At 47.3% G+C, this 18,328-nt stretch overlaps 1 protein-coding gene across 1 annotated transcript in view; it reads right to left on the reverse strand.

The window, feature by feature from the left end:
* Window positions 1-18,328, reverse strand: part of CCDC22 (CCC complex scaffolding subunit CCDC22) — a 59,980-nt gene that overhangs the window by 31,136 nt on the left and 10,516 nt on the right. The window contains exons 4-9 of the mRNA XM_078664520.1: window positions 17,973-18,105; window positions 17,638-17,744; window positions 11,313-11,397; window positions 10,174-10,343; window positions 1,374-1,580; window positions 1,032-1,103 (exon numbers count right to left, since the gene is read on the reverse strand). Of these exons, the coding sequence (XP_078520646.1) occupies window positions 1,032-1,103; window positions 1,374-1,580; window positions 10,174-10,343; window positions 11,313-11,397; window positions 17,638-17,744; window positions 17,973-18,105 (774 nt within the window). The remainder of the gene's footprint in view (window positions 1-1,031; window positions 1,104-1,373; window positions 1,581-10,173; window positions 10,344-11,312; window positions 11,398-17,637; window positions 17,745-17,972; window positions 18,106-18,328) is intronic.

Raw genomic sequence — 18,328 nt, forward strand, 5'->3', positions numbered from 1 at the left:
TCAGTTGTATTTATGTATGCCTACACATTTACATTATTTCTCTCTTGCTCAAGTTTATTCCTCTCCATATTACAGAGTCATCCCCATGGACTCCACTGACATTCAGACTCTTTCCACCACTCGCTGAGCCTGGCGAAGGCTCCTTCGTGCTCTGGGCAGGAGTATACTATACTCCCCTGACATCCCTTTGATGGACAACAATTGTCTCCCCCTCATGAGTGAAAAACGAGTTCAGCAAACCCTTGCTCGTCATGGCCTCCATACCTTAGGGGATGTATTCCCGGACGGCTACGCCTCTTCCCATGCTACGGATACTCGCTTTCAGGTACCATTTACATGGATCATTTCATACTACGCTGTCTCCACAATACCATGCCATCTTGTAAACCTACATCAGAGGCAGCTCCTCCGCTATGCAGAGGAGCGTTGCCCCACTGCTTTCTCGCAGTGCAAGAAGCAAAAATAAAATGGTAATAACTTTGAGTTATTACAATTTTATCTTTCCTTTGGGAGCGGGTGGGCGGGGCTGCTCTGCTCTGAGGGAAGGGGTGGAGTGGAGTGCCCACTCGTAAGCTAGGTTGAAGTTTCATATGTTTAAATTGTTTGCTATGAAGGGCCGTATATGACCTCCTATGAGGTTTCATAAGCTCAATGCAAATATGTACATTTGTTTTCAAAACGAAAAATTCAAAAACAAAAAAAAGTTTATAAATAAAATAAAATAAAGTGGCCCGGTCAGGAGAGGAGGAGACAACTTCACTCTGGTTAGAAAACCGCTTTGAGTGTCACTACAACTTGGGCACAAGGCACGTAAGAAACTTTCAGGAGAGGGGCACAACCTTTTGAAGCCATGCAGAGGACTTTTGTTTACATGCTCCCCTCAGTTTAAAAGTTCCAGCGCACCTGCTTTTGAAAGTAAACACACAACCCGTCACCGGCCACTCTGTCATCCTTTCTGGATCGCATCGCTTCACTTTAGACGAGTCACTCGGAGCACTTTTTATGTTGAGTAAAAAGCAGGGCTGTGTTACCTGTTCATTCCTCTTGCTTGATGGTAGACTGTCTGCCGACGCCTGCAGCTGACTGGCGAGTCTCTCCGCCTCCTGCCAAACACACAGGCTACAATGTTAGATGTCACAAAGCAATGGCCCTCTTGGAGCCAGAGAAGGGCAAGTGTAACAAAAATGTCAACACCACTATATACACCCTTAACTTTAAAAGTTACCCAACACATGAGCAACAAACACAGAACCCTCAATTCCAGAAACGGGAGTGCCACGCTGCACAGTCCCACACAGGCAGTGTCGTACAGGGACTTCGTTCAAGTACCATGCACGGTCCACAAAGCTTCTAAATCCGAGAGGTCTATTTACCTGTTTAAATGTGAACTTCTCAGTGTGCGTGAAGCGAGACCCCTTGGTTAGGGCATCGTCACCACTGGTGACGAAGGACTTCAGCACGCCGGCAAGGTCGAGGGACGAGCCGGAGGTTTGCTGGGCCTCCGTTAGGCGCTGAGAGACCTGGCGGAGCTGCTCTTGCACCCGCTTCTGCAGCCGCTGGCGCTTCCGCGAACGGTACTCCTAGAAAAGAAAGAGCATCAGAGGCAGAAACAGATTGCAGCATGGAGAGGTAAAGGGCAAGACCAACATCATGGGGGGGCACTAGCAAAAGGAAGGAAAGAATTGAACTGGGACTGTGGAGAGAGTTAGACACAGAGACCAACAGACGGACAGGCACAGAGAGAACTGAAGACACCAAGACCCAGAAATGCAACAAGAGAAAAGGAAAGAAAAAGTCAGCAGAGAACATCAGTAAAAGTACAGAGGATGACGAGTCACAGAGGTTGAGACGGGAAGGGAACTCGAAATAGAAGAAGAGAGACTTGTGAATAGAGGACACATGCAAGAGTCGCCAATGGCTCTCACCACCAACCCCATTCCCAATACACCTCCTGACCTGACTTTATCCACCCTCCAACAAGTCAAAGAGGATATTCTACAAATCAAAAAAGATGTCCACGCAATTAAAGACCTTCTCTCCTCACAGCCCAGTCTACCTCCCACCATCCCTCTACCCTACAAACGACGCACCCTCCCTACATACCCTCGCCTCCAACGACACCCGCGCTGGCCGACTATCCCCGTTCGCAATAACTCCCAGCGCCCCCGTCGTGTCCTCAACCCACTGTCGGATCGCGACCTATGCTCTCTCCTACGCTCTTATGGCCCAGGTCCGGTAAAACACATACCCAGCACACACATCCCCATACCCACAATTCTTACAAACCCTCTGAGGCTCCCAACACTCAACAACAGAGGTTCCGTCCCTAACAACCTCAGAAAAGTTCCACTCACTCTAGAAAGCTCGACCACCCTTCTCTCTCCCAAACTCAAGTGCATCCTACTGAACTGCAGATCGGCCCAGAGACACTCCTCCGACATCGCTGATCTCGTCTCAGCCAGGGATCTGGACCTAGCCATTCTAACGGAAACGTGGCTTACTGAAGCCTCTTCCCCGATTATGGACATACTAGTCCCCCCCAATTATCACATCATTAGGCTGGACAGGTCCCCTGGCAAGACGGGCGGGGGAATTGCATGCATTTTTATGAGCAACCTCTCCGTTACTAAAGTCAACTCCCCCTCCCTTTCCTCCTGTAAACTCCTCTGCCTCGACATCACCAGCGAGGGCAAGCAAGTTTGTGCTTTACATCTCATCTATCACCCACCTGGTGACAACCTCATATTCACTCAACAACTCATGGACACGATCACATCCAATGCCGGTCGGCAGACCACCCAAGTCTACCTGGGTGACTTCAATCTCCACTGGAACGATCAGAAAGACGCAGTGGTGAATAGTCTCAAAACTTTCCTTAATGCGCTTGACCTCACCCAAATATGCGATAGACCAACACATGACAAAGGCTCGATACTCGATCTCATCATCGCCAAAGAGAACTCTACACAACTGGAGGCGATCCAACCCTGCGACTGGTCAGATCACCACATTATCACCTTCTTTATCAATGAAAAAGTTAAACCTAACCCGGCTCAACCAATCAAATCCAAAACATGAAAAAGGGACATGAAGAATCTTAACCCCTCTACCCTGCCTCCACACATCGGCAATCTCCTCCTTCCCCCCTCAGGTGCCTCGGATGTTCAATCACTGACCGACCACTACCGTGACTCTATGAATACAATAGTCAATGAAGTCGCCCCACTGCAACTGAAGAGAGTCTCCACCAAAATTTCTAACCCCTGGTATGATGATAGACTCAATGACGACAGGCGTACTATGCGAACGGCAGAGCGCACCTGGAGATCGGACCCTTCAGCATTGCACCTCAAAAGGCTTAAGAACAAGAGAAATGCCTACTTCAGGAAAATAAAGCGCACAAAGTCGGACTTCTTTAGCCGCCAGTTGGACCAAGCAAAAAACAGGCCAAGAAAGCTGTTCGAACTAATCAAGACCCAAACAAAGACACAACCCTTACAATCAAACAGCACAACAAGCGACACCCCACACTGTGAAGCCTTCTCCGCTTTCTTTAAGCTAAAGACTGACAACATAAGAAATGACCTCATCATGGAACCGATTCCCCAACCACACCAGAATGTCTAATAATCAACCTAAAAACAAGGCATCCTGGCTGTACTTCGATACCTACTCGGAAGAAGCAATACACAAACTGCTCTGCACCTTGAAGCCCTCTAATCACCTCATAGACCCCCTACCTGCTAATGCTGTAAAAGACTTCATCCCCTTGCTCCTCCCTCTCTGGACCAAAATCATCAATAGCTCCCTACAACAAGGCCTAATTCCAGACTCCCTCAAGGTGGGGCAAGTCACGCCTATACTCAAGAAACCTACAGCTGATCCGTCTGACTTAAACAATTACCGACCCATCACCAACATCCCCACCCTGGCCAAACTGCTGGAGAAATGTGTCCAACTCCAACTAACAAAACACATTGATCAATTTGACCTCATCAATCAGGCTTCCGAGCGAAACATAGCACGGAAACAGCTATGACACACATAATTGATGACGCCCTCCAAATTCTTGATCGCAATGAGTCCTGCCTCCTCATCCTTCTTGACCTCTCTTCAGCATTTGACACGGTCAAACATGAGAACTTGCTGGAGCTGCCAAGCACTAGAATGGGTCTATCGGGAACTGTTCTCAAATGGTTTTCGTCCTTCCTTCACAACCGGTCTCAGAAGTTCAAGATCGACAATGTGCTATCTACACCTGTGCCTGCAGATCTAGGTGTTCCACAAGGATCCTCCCTCTCCCCCACACTGTTCAACCTCGTCATGGAACCGCTCGCCACCTTGCTCCAAGCTTCCAATGTCCAATTCCATATGTACGCCGACGACACGCAACTTTACCTAAAGCTACAATCCCCGGAAGATATCAAACATCTGAATTCCACACTTATTAACACTCAATCTTGGCTGGCCGATAATCACCTCAAACTAAATGCTCTGAAAACTGAGTTCCTACTCATCTCACCCCCGGCGAAAATTTCCACCACCCAAACCTGGCTTAATAACCTAACAGCACTCAATGTCCAACCTACCATCGTGGATTCGGCGAAATCCCTAGGCATCACAGTCGACGCCAAGCTCAACATGCAGCAACACGTCAGCAAAGCCACAAAAGCAGCTAATTTCCAAATCAACACACTGAGGAAAATTAAACCTTTCCTCCCTGCCGAAGACTTCCAAACTGCTGTACAAGCTTTAGTCATCCCTCGAATAGACTACGGAATTGTGGCCCTCAGCGGACTACCGCTATCCACAACAGCACCCCTAAGAGCCTCCCTGAACGCTGCCGCGAGACTCATTACTGGCTCAAGAAAACACTCGCACATATCCCCAGACTTAAAGTCTCTAAAATGGCTGCCTTTTGAAGCTAGAATACAGCAAAAAATTGCAGTTATGACACACGCGGCCGTGCACCACAAGGCACCCAACTACCTCGCTCAAAAGCTGTCTATATCAGGAGGTTCGAGGTCCAATAGAAGTACAAAAAATCTACTCCTGAAACCTCGCAGATTCCGGAAAGAAAAAACATACAAGCGCTCCTTCTCAGGAATGGCACCCAGGGTCTGGAATGCGCTCCCTCCTGAAACCAGGCTTATCTCCTCCACTGCACTCTTCAAGAAAGAGGTGAAAACCATCCTTCTGGCCAAGATCTCCTGAACCTTATAGGTGCTGGATCAGAGACTCTGCATTGCTCTGTATCACTGCTCTCCTTGTCCTCTGTCACTATACTTCTACTTGATGGGGGACATTATTACGCTACTCTCTTACCATCGACCAATATATGATACACTTTGGTTTACTGATTCACTCTCCCGATGCCCCCACTCAGTGTTCTCTCTACACTAAGTCATTGGTATAAGCCATCCACACACCCAAGGTGTACCTGAACACCTCTGTAGTGGGATCAATGACTTGTGCCGTCTTATATTACCTGTTTACCTGTTTGTATATTGATATGTTTTATGTATGTTATTATTATCCTACCATGTCAGTGACTATTATATTGCTTCCATTATCTCTGTTGATTCCTACTGCCCCTACCCTGTCTTTGTGAAGCGCTCTGATATCTGTAAGGATCTTGTTCGCGCTATATAAAACTTTGAATAAATAAATAAATAAGAGTGTAAAGAGTTGGAGACTGGAAAGAGAATGAAAAACAGATACACAACGAGGAAGAGCTGCAAGTAAAGGGCACGTTTGTGCACAGCCAGAGACATGCTGGTATCCCAGAAACAAAGACTTATGGGAGGGGACAGTCAAGTTTACTAACCAGGAAGTTGTGAGGAGCACAACAGATACCAACGGACTCAGGCACGGACTGTACCGTTTTGCTCTCCACAGAGGCACATTTCTGCCTGGAAATCAGCTCTATTCCTATCCATACTGCATTTGAGAATGAAACTGAATCTGCGTGCACATGCGGAGGAGAGAAAAGAGAGCGGAGGAGAGGGAAGAGGAGAGAGAGATGTGTGTGTGTGTCTCCGACTGCTGTCTGTCTGTCTCTGTTTGTGGATGGGAGAAGGCTTGGTATGTTTTCTATCCAGCAGTGTATCTTCGGGAAGAAGACATCCGTTACAGTGGAGTAACACGGCTTGTGAGACATGAGAAGCTGCGGGCCGGGCTGTAGCTAAATGAACCGTTACTGACCAATAATCCTAGTTCTCCTTCAGGGAATCCTCATCAAAGTCAAACACTGAACAGTCTTGCCCACAGGAACCTGGAGCGCTTTCATTTAATATTATATATATATATATATATATATATATATATATATATATATATATATATGTAGTTTGATCTGAATTTTCATAGGAAAGGCATTTTTTGTTTCTATAATAATGTTGGTGATGTTTGACAATCTACAGCAAACGTTTCGTAAAGAAAGATCACTCAACTTTGGCTGCTTCATGGAAAGTTTCACGCTGATCCATAAAGTGGGCACTGACAAAATAAAGAGGGGGAGGCAGTCCCCCAAAAATGACTCAAAATTTGGCAGGAAGTTAAAACTTATTTATTTATTTTATTTATTTAAAACACTTGTAGAGCGCAGCTGTCACCTAACAGGTATCCTGGCGCTGATGAAGCTTACTCCTAAGGTAGATAGAGACGGGAGGCTAAAAGAAAATTAGAAGTGAGTGGACTTGGGGAAAAGCCAAGTTTTAATTCGTTTTCTGAATGGCAGGAGTTGTGGAGTTTGGCGAATGTCGACCGGCAGACTGTTCCATAGTTTGGCGGCGGCCACTCTGAAGGATCTTCTCCCGGTCCTAACCTTGTTAAATCTGGGTACCAACACAAGGCAGGCTGAGGTGGATCGGAGAGTTCTAGTGGGGGTGTACCAAGAGAACATTTTTTGTAGGGATCTGGGACCCGTTCCGTGTAGTGCCCAGAAAGCAGTCTTTTCATTATTTAGTGTCAATCTGTTCAATAGTTTGAGAAATTTGAATTTAAAGAGGTGCTCAGGGTGGTCGTCAAGGGCTAAAACTCCTGGAAACGTTATTGATATCTGGACATTGTGTACAGCAAGAAGTTATGTACCATGGGACTCTGGCAGTACCAACAATTACTTGAATCCCACTGGCTGAGGGGGACTTTCTCCCCATAGCCAATGGGGCACCGCGGTACCCGGACGGAACATCAGTACCTTATGAGTTGATCAGCCAGCCGCAACAACTCAAGAAACTGTTGCAGCTGCCATTACAAGACTAGGGGACTCAGTCCCTATGTCCTGAAATATTTTTAAATAAACACTGGCAAAGACAACTGGTCTCAACGCTGCTGACGTATGCGGGCTAACTCACTCACATGGAAATGGCCTGTCCCATTTTGAGCACGATTTGGTGAGAGATGTTCAGATTGATATCATGAAATATCATGTTTTTCGATCGGGCAGGTGCGATGTGAACTCTGTGGGTTTCCAACGCTTACAGGAAGAGGTTTCTCCCCGTGTATTGATTTCATGATACTCTTCGAGGACTTGATCCTCTATTCTGGATTATGTTTCTGTGCATTTGTCCAAGTGACCAGAACTCATTCATTTCTGGAACTCATTTTAGGTTCAATATACTGCAAACATTTGTAACTTTTCCAGAGAAAGGATTACGGAAGAACTTGCCCAGTTGTCCTTGGGATAATCTTCTTCGCAAACGACAATGCAATTCAATATGTTTAGTCGTTATTTTGTGCCGAGGAACCAGTGTTTGCTACTTTATTTCGCTCTTTTAGATTTAGATATTGTAGGCCCACGGTATTTTCTACCGCAACTTTCTACTGATTTTATCTTTTTTTCAATTATCAAATGTATTCGATCTATTAGAATAAGGACTTTGCTATCATGTTTTATTTGAACGCTTCACTGTATGGACCTCCATGTACTGAGATGTGTGTGAAGAAGATGTGTATTTTTGTTTTACAGATTTTAGTATGTAATATTGTGAAACGGTGGTCTGTATAGTACCTTTCATAGCCTTTGGTTGAAGAAAGAATATTTGGTTCACTGACTGAAATGTTCATTTTTTTTTAAAAAGGACAAGATATGGGACGTGGGCTGGGCGTTTGCACAGAGAGGGTGCGGGCGTGGCCAAAGGCCAATGCATGACGGTGGCACAAGTTATAGTTTTCAACATTGGCTCATATCTCATTCTGAAACCCAACTAGAACATCACTTTAACCTTTTTTGCAGTGGCTATACAAGCGCACTTCAGTGGCTTTTGTGAACCTTGCCCGTTCCACGTTTACAAAACCACTATCGCGGCATTGGAGGGGGAGGGAGTTGGAATTCAAGCTGGGAGCCGCAGAGGATCTGCAAATAAAAATAAACTCTTTTTCATAATTAAACTAAAAGTGGGGAGGGCGTTAGAACCCAACAGGTTAGCCTGGGGGTCATGACGCGCTCATCCTGCCATCTTTTGTGCCCATTTTTTTTAACTTGAAGGACACAGAGACTCAGTCCTCCTCGGGTCCAGCTAGGGCTATACAAAACTTTAATAAATAAATAAATTAAAAAAATGTAATGGCAGCTGCACATTTTTCCTCTAATGTTGTGGCCACCAATTTCTGGAAAACTACTGAACTGATTTAAACCAAACCAAGAAAAGCACTTGCCTTGAGTAGAGTTTTATTATCTTGCCAAATTTGGTGTAAGCCATTTCAGCTACTTTTTCAGTATTTAAAAACAATCCTATTGGAATTAAAATGGGAAATGGCACTTTGGGACCCTCCATTTCTCCCGGCTTCTTCTTGAGGGATCTGCACGATACTTGCCATGAAGGAACCAAAGTGGGTGTCCTTGTTTTATGGAACATTTCACTCAGATTCGTCAAATGGCAGCAGAGCTATTAGGAAAACAAAGGAAACTCTGACAGAACCATCACTACACCGGTGCCATCACCGCCCGTGCGGTATAAACCGTGAGTGTCAATTCAGTGCTGGGGCTACGGATGAGGATCAAACACAAGATGTGATGGGAGGAATGCTTGTGTTCAACCACTAACAATCGCTCGGGCGCATCCCAACCAATCATTCTTTTGCGCACCACACACCTTAGCTTGGACCCAGCCATATGAGAATCAGCCTTGACCCTGCTCCAATAGGAACAGTCCATCCTGAACTGCGTGCACGGGACCCACGTGTGGGCACACCCGTGCCATTTAGGGTGTTACATCAAACAAATGATGTCCACACTGACTGTGTCCTACGGCTTTTTTCATAAAGACAGAGGGCAGAAACATGGGAAAGAACCCTTGTCTGGAAAGGCTAAATGTGACAAGCCGACCACAGTTGGAGCCGGATTGCCGAAGTTGAAAAAACCCCCATCTTAATAATGAGGTGAACCCCAATGAGACTGTAACTCACTTGATCCCAAACACCGAGCCCTTGACTTGAGCCCTACACTGAGCACGTCACAGACTAGAAGGAAAACATTAGATCTGCAGCGACTCTTGGTGATTGCAACAATCTGGGAGCAGGGTTTGAAATAAAAGAGATGCCGCCTGTAGTCTGCTTGATTAGCCTCATCGTGGGCTAGTGATTATTTAATGTCCCTGGCCACGGTGCTGATTTATCATCTCTTCAGAACCCAACAGGGATCTCATATTGAGCCGGAGCGATCACTCATTAGCCCCTCCGCCGCGGGGCTAATTCACCCATGGTGCGGGGGGAAGGGGGGCCGCGCACGGCGCCGCGGTGCTCATGACAAGCTCGGCTCGTCACGCAGCACGGTGGCGCTGTGCTCATGACAAGTTGAGCTCATCCTGACCACGCCCGTTTGAATAGAACGCTCAGCCCCGCGGGGGAATTATCCCAGCGGGGGAGCGCCGCGGCGGTCATGACGAGCACAGCGCCACTGTGCCTCATGACGAGCTGAGCTCGTCATGCGCACCGAAGGTGTGAAGGAAAACACAAGGCATGTATTTGTTACTTTACATTTTCAGTTATCGATGTTAAAGAGTGATTTTCTCCTACAAAATGACCCTAAAATTGAGGATAAAAAAAAATGAAATTGGATGTGTTTTTCTGGTCTGTTGAAACAATGATCATTGAAAGCGGTGGCATGCAGGCCCTCGCCCCCCTCCTGCCAGGACACCCACAGCAGCTCTCACAGACTCTCCGGCGCCATACCTCCGCAGAGAGACGCGACGCAAGGCCTTGGCTCTTCCACTCGCTCTCCCACTCCTGGACACCGCTCAGCTCGGCCGTGTTCCTCTCCAGTAAGGATGCAGCTAAGAAGGCTGGTCGGGTCGGCTGGTCACACACAGGCAGCAGGTACTTCTGATAATACTCTTTTAGCTCTGAGGGAGGGCGTGAAATGGCATTAGAACAGTTGGTAGGGCTACGTAGGTGAGGTCAGCCAGATGCACGTTTCAGAGACTGCTTCTTTATGCCTCAGACCAGTCATTACGTCAATCAGGGAAAACAGTGACCTCTTAACTGGGAAATGGATCTATTTCAATACTGGGGCAGATGATTCTGTCCCTTGTAGTTCTTGTTACCATCCAACACTGGAGCTTTGGGGTTGAAAAGAGATACAAAAGGGGATGATGGATGGAGAGTTTGAACAAATCAAACACTCACCCCCAGTCGACTGATCTGGGTTTAATCCATCACCATTCTTTAGCTCACTCAGCCACCCCAGTTCAGACATGGCTATATGCAAATCAGTCTGACCCTGTGCCTTGTGGGAACAGTCCAGCCCGAACTGCCAAGCCATGTCTTCCCTGGACCGGAAACAAGCTCCTCGGACCGGTTTCTGGCATTCCAGCAGTCTTCAGCCCGGCTTGCTTGAATCCAGTGGCCAAGTGAGCAAGGGACTCACGTCTGAGCATACCCTGCCACACTTAGGGCGAACAAAGCGATACCCTTTTGTATTGCGTTGAAAAGAGATGCCATTATGGGTTGGAGCCTGCTGGCCCACTAAGAAACAGTAAATACCCAAAGGAACCTGGATTACAGCAATACATTCTCCTTGTTAACACTCATCAGGCCATTAGAGAGACCAAAGAAAACTGTCCGGGCCAGCAAGTTTACGGAGTTACTCGTCATTATTATATTTTTAAACAGAGGAGTTACTCGTAATCTTGATCGCTCCAGTTACCAAGATCATTGGTGATTACAAGTAACGTGCAATGGAGCCCAAATGGTTCAACCATTGCCGGCTCTGGCAGTTCAAGAGCTTCTCTGCCCAAGGGAATATAACAGCAGGGATGTCACAGAAGCAAGCACACATGGAGAGCGGAGACATCGCAGCAGGCCCACATTACCTGGACAGATCTTTTGACCAGTTGCGTCGTTTTCACTCACAAGGACCAGCGGCTGGACATGGAAGCGCTGTTTTCGGCTTGAACCCTAAAACAGAAATGGATTATGTAGTTCTGAACCGGAAGAGCTCAGTTATTCACTCTGCTTCATTCCCGTCAGAATGCTTGAGCGCTGTTATTCACTCTGTCTTTATCCCCCATTCAGAATGCTTGCGCCCTCCTCCAGCCGAGTGTCCAGAGAAGCGGCCACAATACACCAGGCCGGTCTGCGAACCCCTGGCACAAGCAGCCCCTTGTGTTCTATTCAGAATTTTTTTTTTTTATTTATTTATTTTTATTTTTAGAGTTTTCTATAGCGCGAACTTGAACCGATTAGGTTATCAGAGCGCTTTACATAGCACCAGTTCCGTTACATGTTATCACAGCAGTTTACATAGAATCAGTTACGTTGCACATTTCAGGGTCTTGAACCCATTAGGTTATCAACGCGCTTTACATAAGACAGCATTCGATGTCCAGTGCCCTCCTCCGCCGTGTAGCGGGGGACCACTTCCAGCCCTCCGACGTCGTCGAGCTGTTGGGACTAGGCTCCTGGAATTTCAGCTGCCCCTTTACAACTACTTAGTTTGAAGTCATGACAGAAATCTCAATCCCAGCATCTCAATCGGTGCATTACAGGTAAAAACAGGCTATAGGACCACTACGTAAGACCAAATAGAGTAAACTGTGGGCACCCCGGAATATATGAGGAAGCAGTCGGTGCGTTACAGGTAAGAAACAATTTACATAAGACAGCATTCGATGTCCAGCGCCCTCCTCCGCCGTGTAGCGGGGGACCACTTCCAGCCCTCCGACGTCGTCGAGCTGTTGGGACTAGGCTCCTGGAATTTCAGCTGCCCCTTTACAACTAATTAGTTTGAAGTCATGACAGAAATCTCAATCCCAGCATCTCAATCGGTGCATTACAGGTAAAACAGGCTATAGGACCACTACGTAAGTCCAATTAGAATAAACTGTGGGCACCCCGGAATATATGAGGAAGCAGTCGGTGCGTTACAGGTAAGAAACAATTTCATAACAGGTTATAGGGCCAGTACATTGAGAAACACATTGTTGTACATTGTAAGCATCCAAGAATATATGTTGTAGCAGTCGGTGCATTATAGGTAGGGACAGTAGCAAAAACAAATAGATGTAGAAAGGCTGCAATAAAAGGCAGACACTATCACAAGATACAGGCAAGTAAGGAGCGCGGTAGTAGAACTTAGACTATGTGTCTGGTCTCAGCTCTTGCTCCAATAGTGGGATTGAACTAGTCCAAGATGGCCGCCACTGCGAAAGAACAGTCTAAGATGGCCGCCAAGAAGGGGAATCATAGTCCTCTGTTTGTTGTTATTGCTTTGGACCTGTGTGGAGGAGATATGCCGAGGAGCCTCGTGGGCCTCTGGAGATACCGGCAGAGATTTATGGTTTCAGTTAGTGACCCCTGCCCTTGTGAACAATGGCGGTTTAAAAATGTGAAATGAGTGGAGTAAATAAAGTACCTTATGATTATTTTCAGCTCAGTGGCGCCTTAGAGCTTAGGATGTAGTATTGCCGATATCACATTTTGCAGGGTCTATTCAGGAGGTGAGGTAGGATGCGGTTAATTACTGGCAGGCTGCGTGCTAGACCCCATGCCCGATCCTCGGTCCCCGCCAGCACCGCAAGAAATCTGTTGGTCCGCCGGTCTGCTCCGCATCACTGCTCCTGGAGCCCTTGCAGCAGCATGAGAGGGGGGGGGGGCAACCGGGAGTCACGTCCGCCGTCCGCCAGAACTCCTAGGCTGTTCACGCAGCCCGTTGTGGTTGTTGACTTCAGACCCGGGAAAGTATCTGCAGCTGTTGCTGATCGGGAGTGGGGGAGGGGTCCGGTGTTCGTCTCGCCTTCGTTTTCAATGTCGGCTGCCCTCTATGCCTCTGATGCGAAGCGGGCGGGAGACTTCCCAAGAATGTTATGCCCTTATCATCTTTTCCACCCTGCTGGAACCACCCTCTGCTTATCCTTGGGCACAGCACAAAAACTACAGTCAGAACCCCATTCAGAGGGCAGCAGGACAAACAGGAATTAACGTGCCCAAAGGTGGTAGTTGAGACCTTTTTCCTCCTCAAGTCCAGAGACCGGAGTTACTGTGGGGTCTGAGCAACTGGGTCAAACAGGAGTTCCCACTCACATACTTGCTTTTATGCAAAAATAGTATTTATATACAGGCACAAAGGGAAATATGAAACACTACAAATAATACACAGTATTCTTACGGCACGTACACTAGTATTACCAGCGTCAGCTCTCCAGTTCCACCTCTCCCTCTAAGAAACATGGTTATTCTTCATTCACACAAGACAACACTCAAGAGGGGCCTTTCTAGGGAGTTCTGGTCTGAGAAGCTTCACCGTGGCTTTGGGAAAGTCAAAGTGTTCCTCAGCCGCAGAGCTTCAGTCAGAGCACGTTCCCACGGAGGCCCGGAATGGATTCGTACTCACTCCTGCTGAAGTGACGGTCCAGAGAGTTCAGGCTCACGCTGGAAGCCTGACTATGAGCTGAAGGCTGGATGCTGCGGGCGAGGCGGCATTCCTCCAGTGTGCTCCTCTGGGTCTGGGGTACATCTCCCCGAGTCCAGTGACCGGCCTTGGCCACCATGGGTTTGGGTGGCTGAATTGATGAATTTCCTCCATGGGTTGCAACACGCAACTTCTTCATGGTCGGACGCTGCTCCGAGGGCAATGGCCTTGTCCTCCTTCCACGGTCCCCTCCGGACATACGGGGGGGGGGTCGTGCACAGTGGCACACTGGGCGATAGTCCCTTCAGGTTACCACACTGCACAGGGTGACCGCCCTCTTCTCAGCAAAGAACCAGGGCGCCAGCATTCACGGATGTGAACAGCGCACTCACCGTTGCGTGCCTTTTCAGGTCACAACATTGCACACGCGACAGCCCGATCTTCCTCCCAGCACTGTATCAGGGTGATGGCCTTTGAGATTCCCTGCAGCCACCACCTGGCATACGGGGGGCACAAAAAAGGTACATGGGCGGATGGCCCAATCGGTGCGGCGGTCCCAACGGACCAGAATCTCATCCTTCACTCTCGGATTCTCCTCGGTGATGTCCCGGCATGCAGTGGGAGGCTGGCAGTTCCTGTTCTTGTCACAACAAGCAGAAGTCATGCTGAGCCTCCCCACGCCGATGCACAGCTTCAGTTTGACAATCTTGGGAGGCTCAAGCAACTTATTTAGAATCTGTTTTCAGAAATAAATGTAATTTAGTTTGAGTCTTTGAGGTTTGTGTTCTGGGGCTGCTCACTTTGAAGCGCCCACTTCTCTCTTATCCTTCCTTCAGAGAGCTCTACTGGAGCAGGAGCATCTCCAAATGTTATAGCCACAAAAAACACAGGCCATGGGAGTGATTAGAGAATTAGACCTGGAAGTCAGCCTCACTGACATAGGTTTATCAAAAGGTTACAAAGACCCCCCCTCTGATATTTACAGTTCCCGTTTCAGCCCCATCTCCTTCCTGAGATGTGCCCAAGCCCCTCTAAGCAGCGACCTCTTTTAGAATCAAAGAGCGTGTACTGAAGAGCCTGGCTCTTGCTTCCCCCAGTGGGTGTGTTCCACTCGACTCTCAGGAATGCAGAAATCCACACATCTGTCTGGGGTTCCTCCACATGTTTCTCCAACAGGCTCTGGGTCTCCCAAAATGGAACTAAGAAGCGTACACACATTATGCCCTTCACAAGCACGCAAACATCTCTGAGCGCACATGCAACATGCATGCACAGGCAGTACCACTTAACACACATATACCCCAGCATGCTCACGCAGACACAGGCTCACTGCGCAGCACTACATCCATTCAATGAAGGCCAAGCATGAGTTAAGCACACAGCGTCAGAACGTTACATGAATGGGCCAGTAGGACCCACGCCAGTGATGCAGGTAACAAGGCCTGTTCACTCTACTGATCATTAGTGCATAAAATACTGTATGCTGCCACCAGGGAGCTCCAGCTACTTAACTCCTGGTGATGTCAGTCGTCTTCCACCACACAACGGTAGCGCTTTGAGCACCCATGCTGGTCTAAGAGTGACAGCAATCCGTGAGACAGGCCCTGATCACGGGCCACATGCATGCACAGTTCGCTCATGACCAAAAGTTGTTACCAAGGATCCAGATATCACCACAGCTGGGGCACTCAGGGCAGGGGTACATGTTTTATTACAATGTAAGGGACTTCTCCGTCCCAAAAGACGTCTTTGCCAGATCAGACAACGCCCGGACCAACTCCTAACCTGGAGAGGTTGGGTCATCAGATCGGTAAAACCGAAGAAAAGTCAATCTTTTTACCAGTGGCTCTATCCGACTCCGTGCTCCATTACAAGATCCAATATTTGCAAAGAAATAGTGCATTTCAACAACTAGGGATTCTCCCCCTTCATGGTCAAGGTTTAATAGCTGGTTCAGGAACGCGGAGAGTCAATTTAAAGCCTTATTTAAAGAAATAGCTCTCACTGTGCAGCAAGGTCTCAACACTGAGCAAGCCCTAGGGGACAGGGTTCTCGACATCGATGCCCGCAATGATCAGTTTCTCAGCTTCAAATTGCTCGTTGACCCGAGCCTCAATGTCAGAATTCTCTAAATTGAGAAAGAGCATCTCAGTGATGGGCCTCCATGTCAAGCGTGTTGCATGTGACAACCCAATGTCCGCCTTGATGACTAGCATGAGCGTGGCGATTGAGCCCACCCTTGGGGCCCCCCTGGAGGTTGAGCCGACCCTTGGAGCCCCCCTGGAGGTTATCAGAATGGGTCCCATCAGGGTCTGGTTCCAAGCCCCTCTATCTCCAGCCCATTCGCAGGTCAGGGCCACCAGGCAGAAAGTACCAGTAGCTCTGACAATGTGCTGTGCAAACAGACCCAGCTTAGCACACAGACCAATTCTCTCGCTCTTCACTACTCGAACAACACCTCCTGGGAAATGTTACCCAAGTTTACAGTATGATTATAAGTTTGAACAGGAGATGGATACTTTAAAAAAAAACTTTATATTGAGCAAAACAAAGCTTGGAAACTAGATCTGATCTTCAGAAACTTTTAAAGATTCTTCGTCAACACAAAATAAAGCTCAGGTTCTGATACCGCACTCCCTCCTCAGTCTCTGCTGAAGCTGCAGTTTTATCCCTTGTTGAGGCTGGTTTGTGTCCAACCCGTTTCTTTCTTCTTATAAAGGATGAATTTTGTAAAGTCGCTCTCAGTTTGACCGCTTAATCTAGTTAACTCCAATAGAATTACATTTCTATATTTATGTTATAGTAAAGCATCACCCATCATGTTTAAACCTGCCCATCATTTCTCATCCCTTGTTATCTTTCCTGTGCTCTGTAGCCCCATTGATCACATGGGCATTACAAAAAAGTCAATTATAAAAAAATACTGTAAATATTCAGAACAGTAATTTTTAAAAGATAATCCGCTATATGTATCAACAAACCATTTTGCATTTCCTAAATAGCGAATTTTAAGGAATCGCTATTTAGGAAATGCAAAACGGTATGTATGTACAAAATCGCTTTCCAATAGCGATTCCTTAGCATTCCTTAATTTGAGATTAGCAAATTGTCAATCGCAAATTACCCCTTCATTTCCATGGGCCAGGAGGCCCATAGGAATGAAAGTGCAATTTGCAATTAGCACTTTGCTGATCGCAAATTAGGGATGTTTCCAAGGGTGCAGGGGTGTCTCAAGAACACCCTGCTGCACCCCTGAAAAAGACATTTGGGGGCATATGGCGCACATACATGCCCTAAGGGCATGTATGGGCGTCATATGGCACCTTTGGTTTTTATCAAAAATGATTTTTGATAAGAATTCGCAAATTACCACCAACTAGAAGTTGGTGGTAATTTGCTACTCCTTAATGGCATTTTTTGCATTTTATTTGTTTGATACATTGCATTTAAGGAATCGCAAAATTTGCAATTCCTTAAGTGCAATCGCAAAATAAGGATTAGCAAATTTTGCTAATCCTTATTTTGCATCAAACTTGTTTGATACATTCCATTTGTCTATTTAGCATTCGCAAAGGCCGAAATTCGCAGAATTTCGGCCTTTGCGAATGCTAAATAGCTTGATACATATAGCGGTATGTCCACAAAGAGGCGCTTCTCTTTGGAAATCCTACACATTTGCAGAGATATTCTAGGTATATGGACATTAATGACGGTCCCATGAATCAGAACTTTCTTTCAGAGTCTTTTCTGGTGTGACTACCTTGTCAGTAGCATCAATGGGTACTCACCTGAGCTAGCTGCAGGCTCGGAGTCCGGCACGATGGTGGCACCCAGGGCAGTGAGAGCTGGGCTTTGATGCGGGCGGCAATGGCCCTTTGCAGCACTCCTGTTTTACCTAGAAAGGGAGACCAAAGGCATGCAGGTGTTTCTCAGGAAGCAGACAGTGTGTTCTGTACTTCAGGAGGTCTCTCGACACCGGGTCTGGCCTATGTTACACTCTCTTGACATCTTACCTCGGTACAGAACTTTCTAACAAGAAAAGAGCCACAATAAAATGGACAGTATGCTGCGCTTTCTTATCTTCCTACCCCCTTACATTCAGTGCCACTGCTGGTCTACCTACCTGCTGGTTGGTCAGTGTCCTCCGCAGCGTCCCGGGGAAGTTTCTCCACCAGGAAGATGAGGAGTCGTCGGATATCAGGCTCACTACTGTACAGAAAGGTTTGGTAGCCAAGTTCCCCCTGGTATCCCAAGTCCTACAGAGAGGGAGAGAGAGTTTCAATCTTGGGACCTGGGGATCCACGGCTAGAAGGACAGCTGGATGGATCAGCCATGTGAAATACGCATAACACCAAAGCTTGATATGGGTAATGATCCACCCCAGGCGGTGTGCGGGTCCAGGCCAATAGGGCGTACACAAACGGTATTACACGGTATTCCATACACAACGCAAGCTTGGTCTTCCCACACGGCACACAC

The sequence above is a fragment of the Lissotriton helveticus genome, chromosome 10 (assembly GCF_964261635.1).
Source record: "Lissotriton helveticus chromosome 10, aLisHel1.1, whole genome shotgun sequence".
NCBI classification, from domain to species: Eukaryota; Metazoa; Chordata; class Amphibia; order Caudata; family Salamandridae; genus Lissotriton; species Lissotriton helveticus.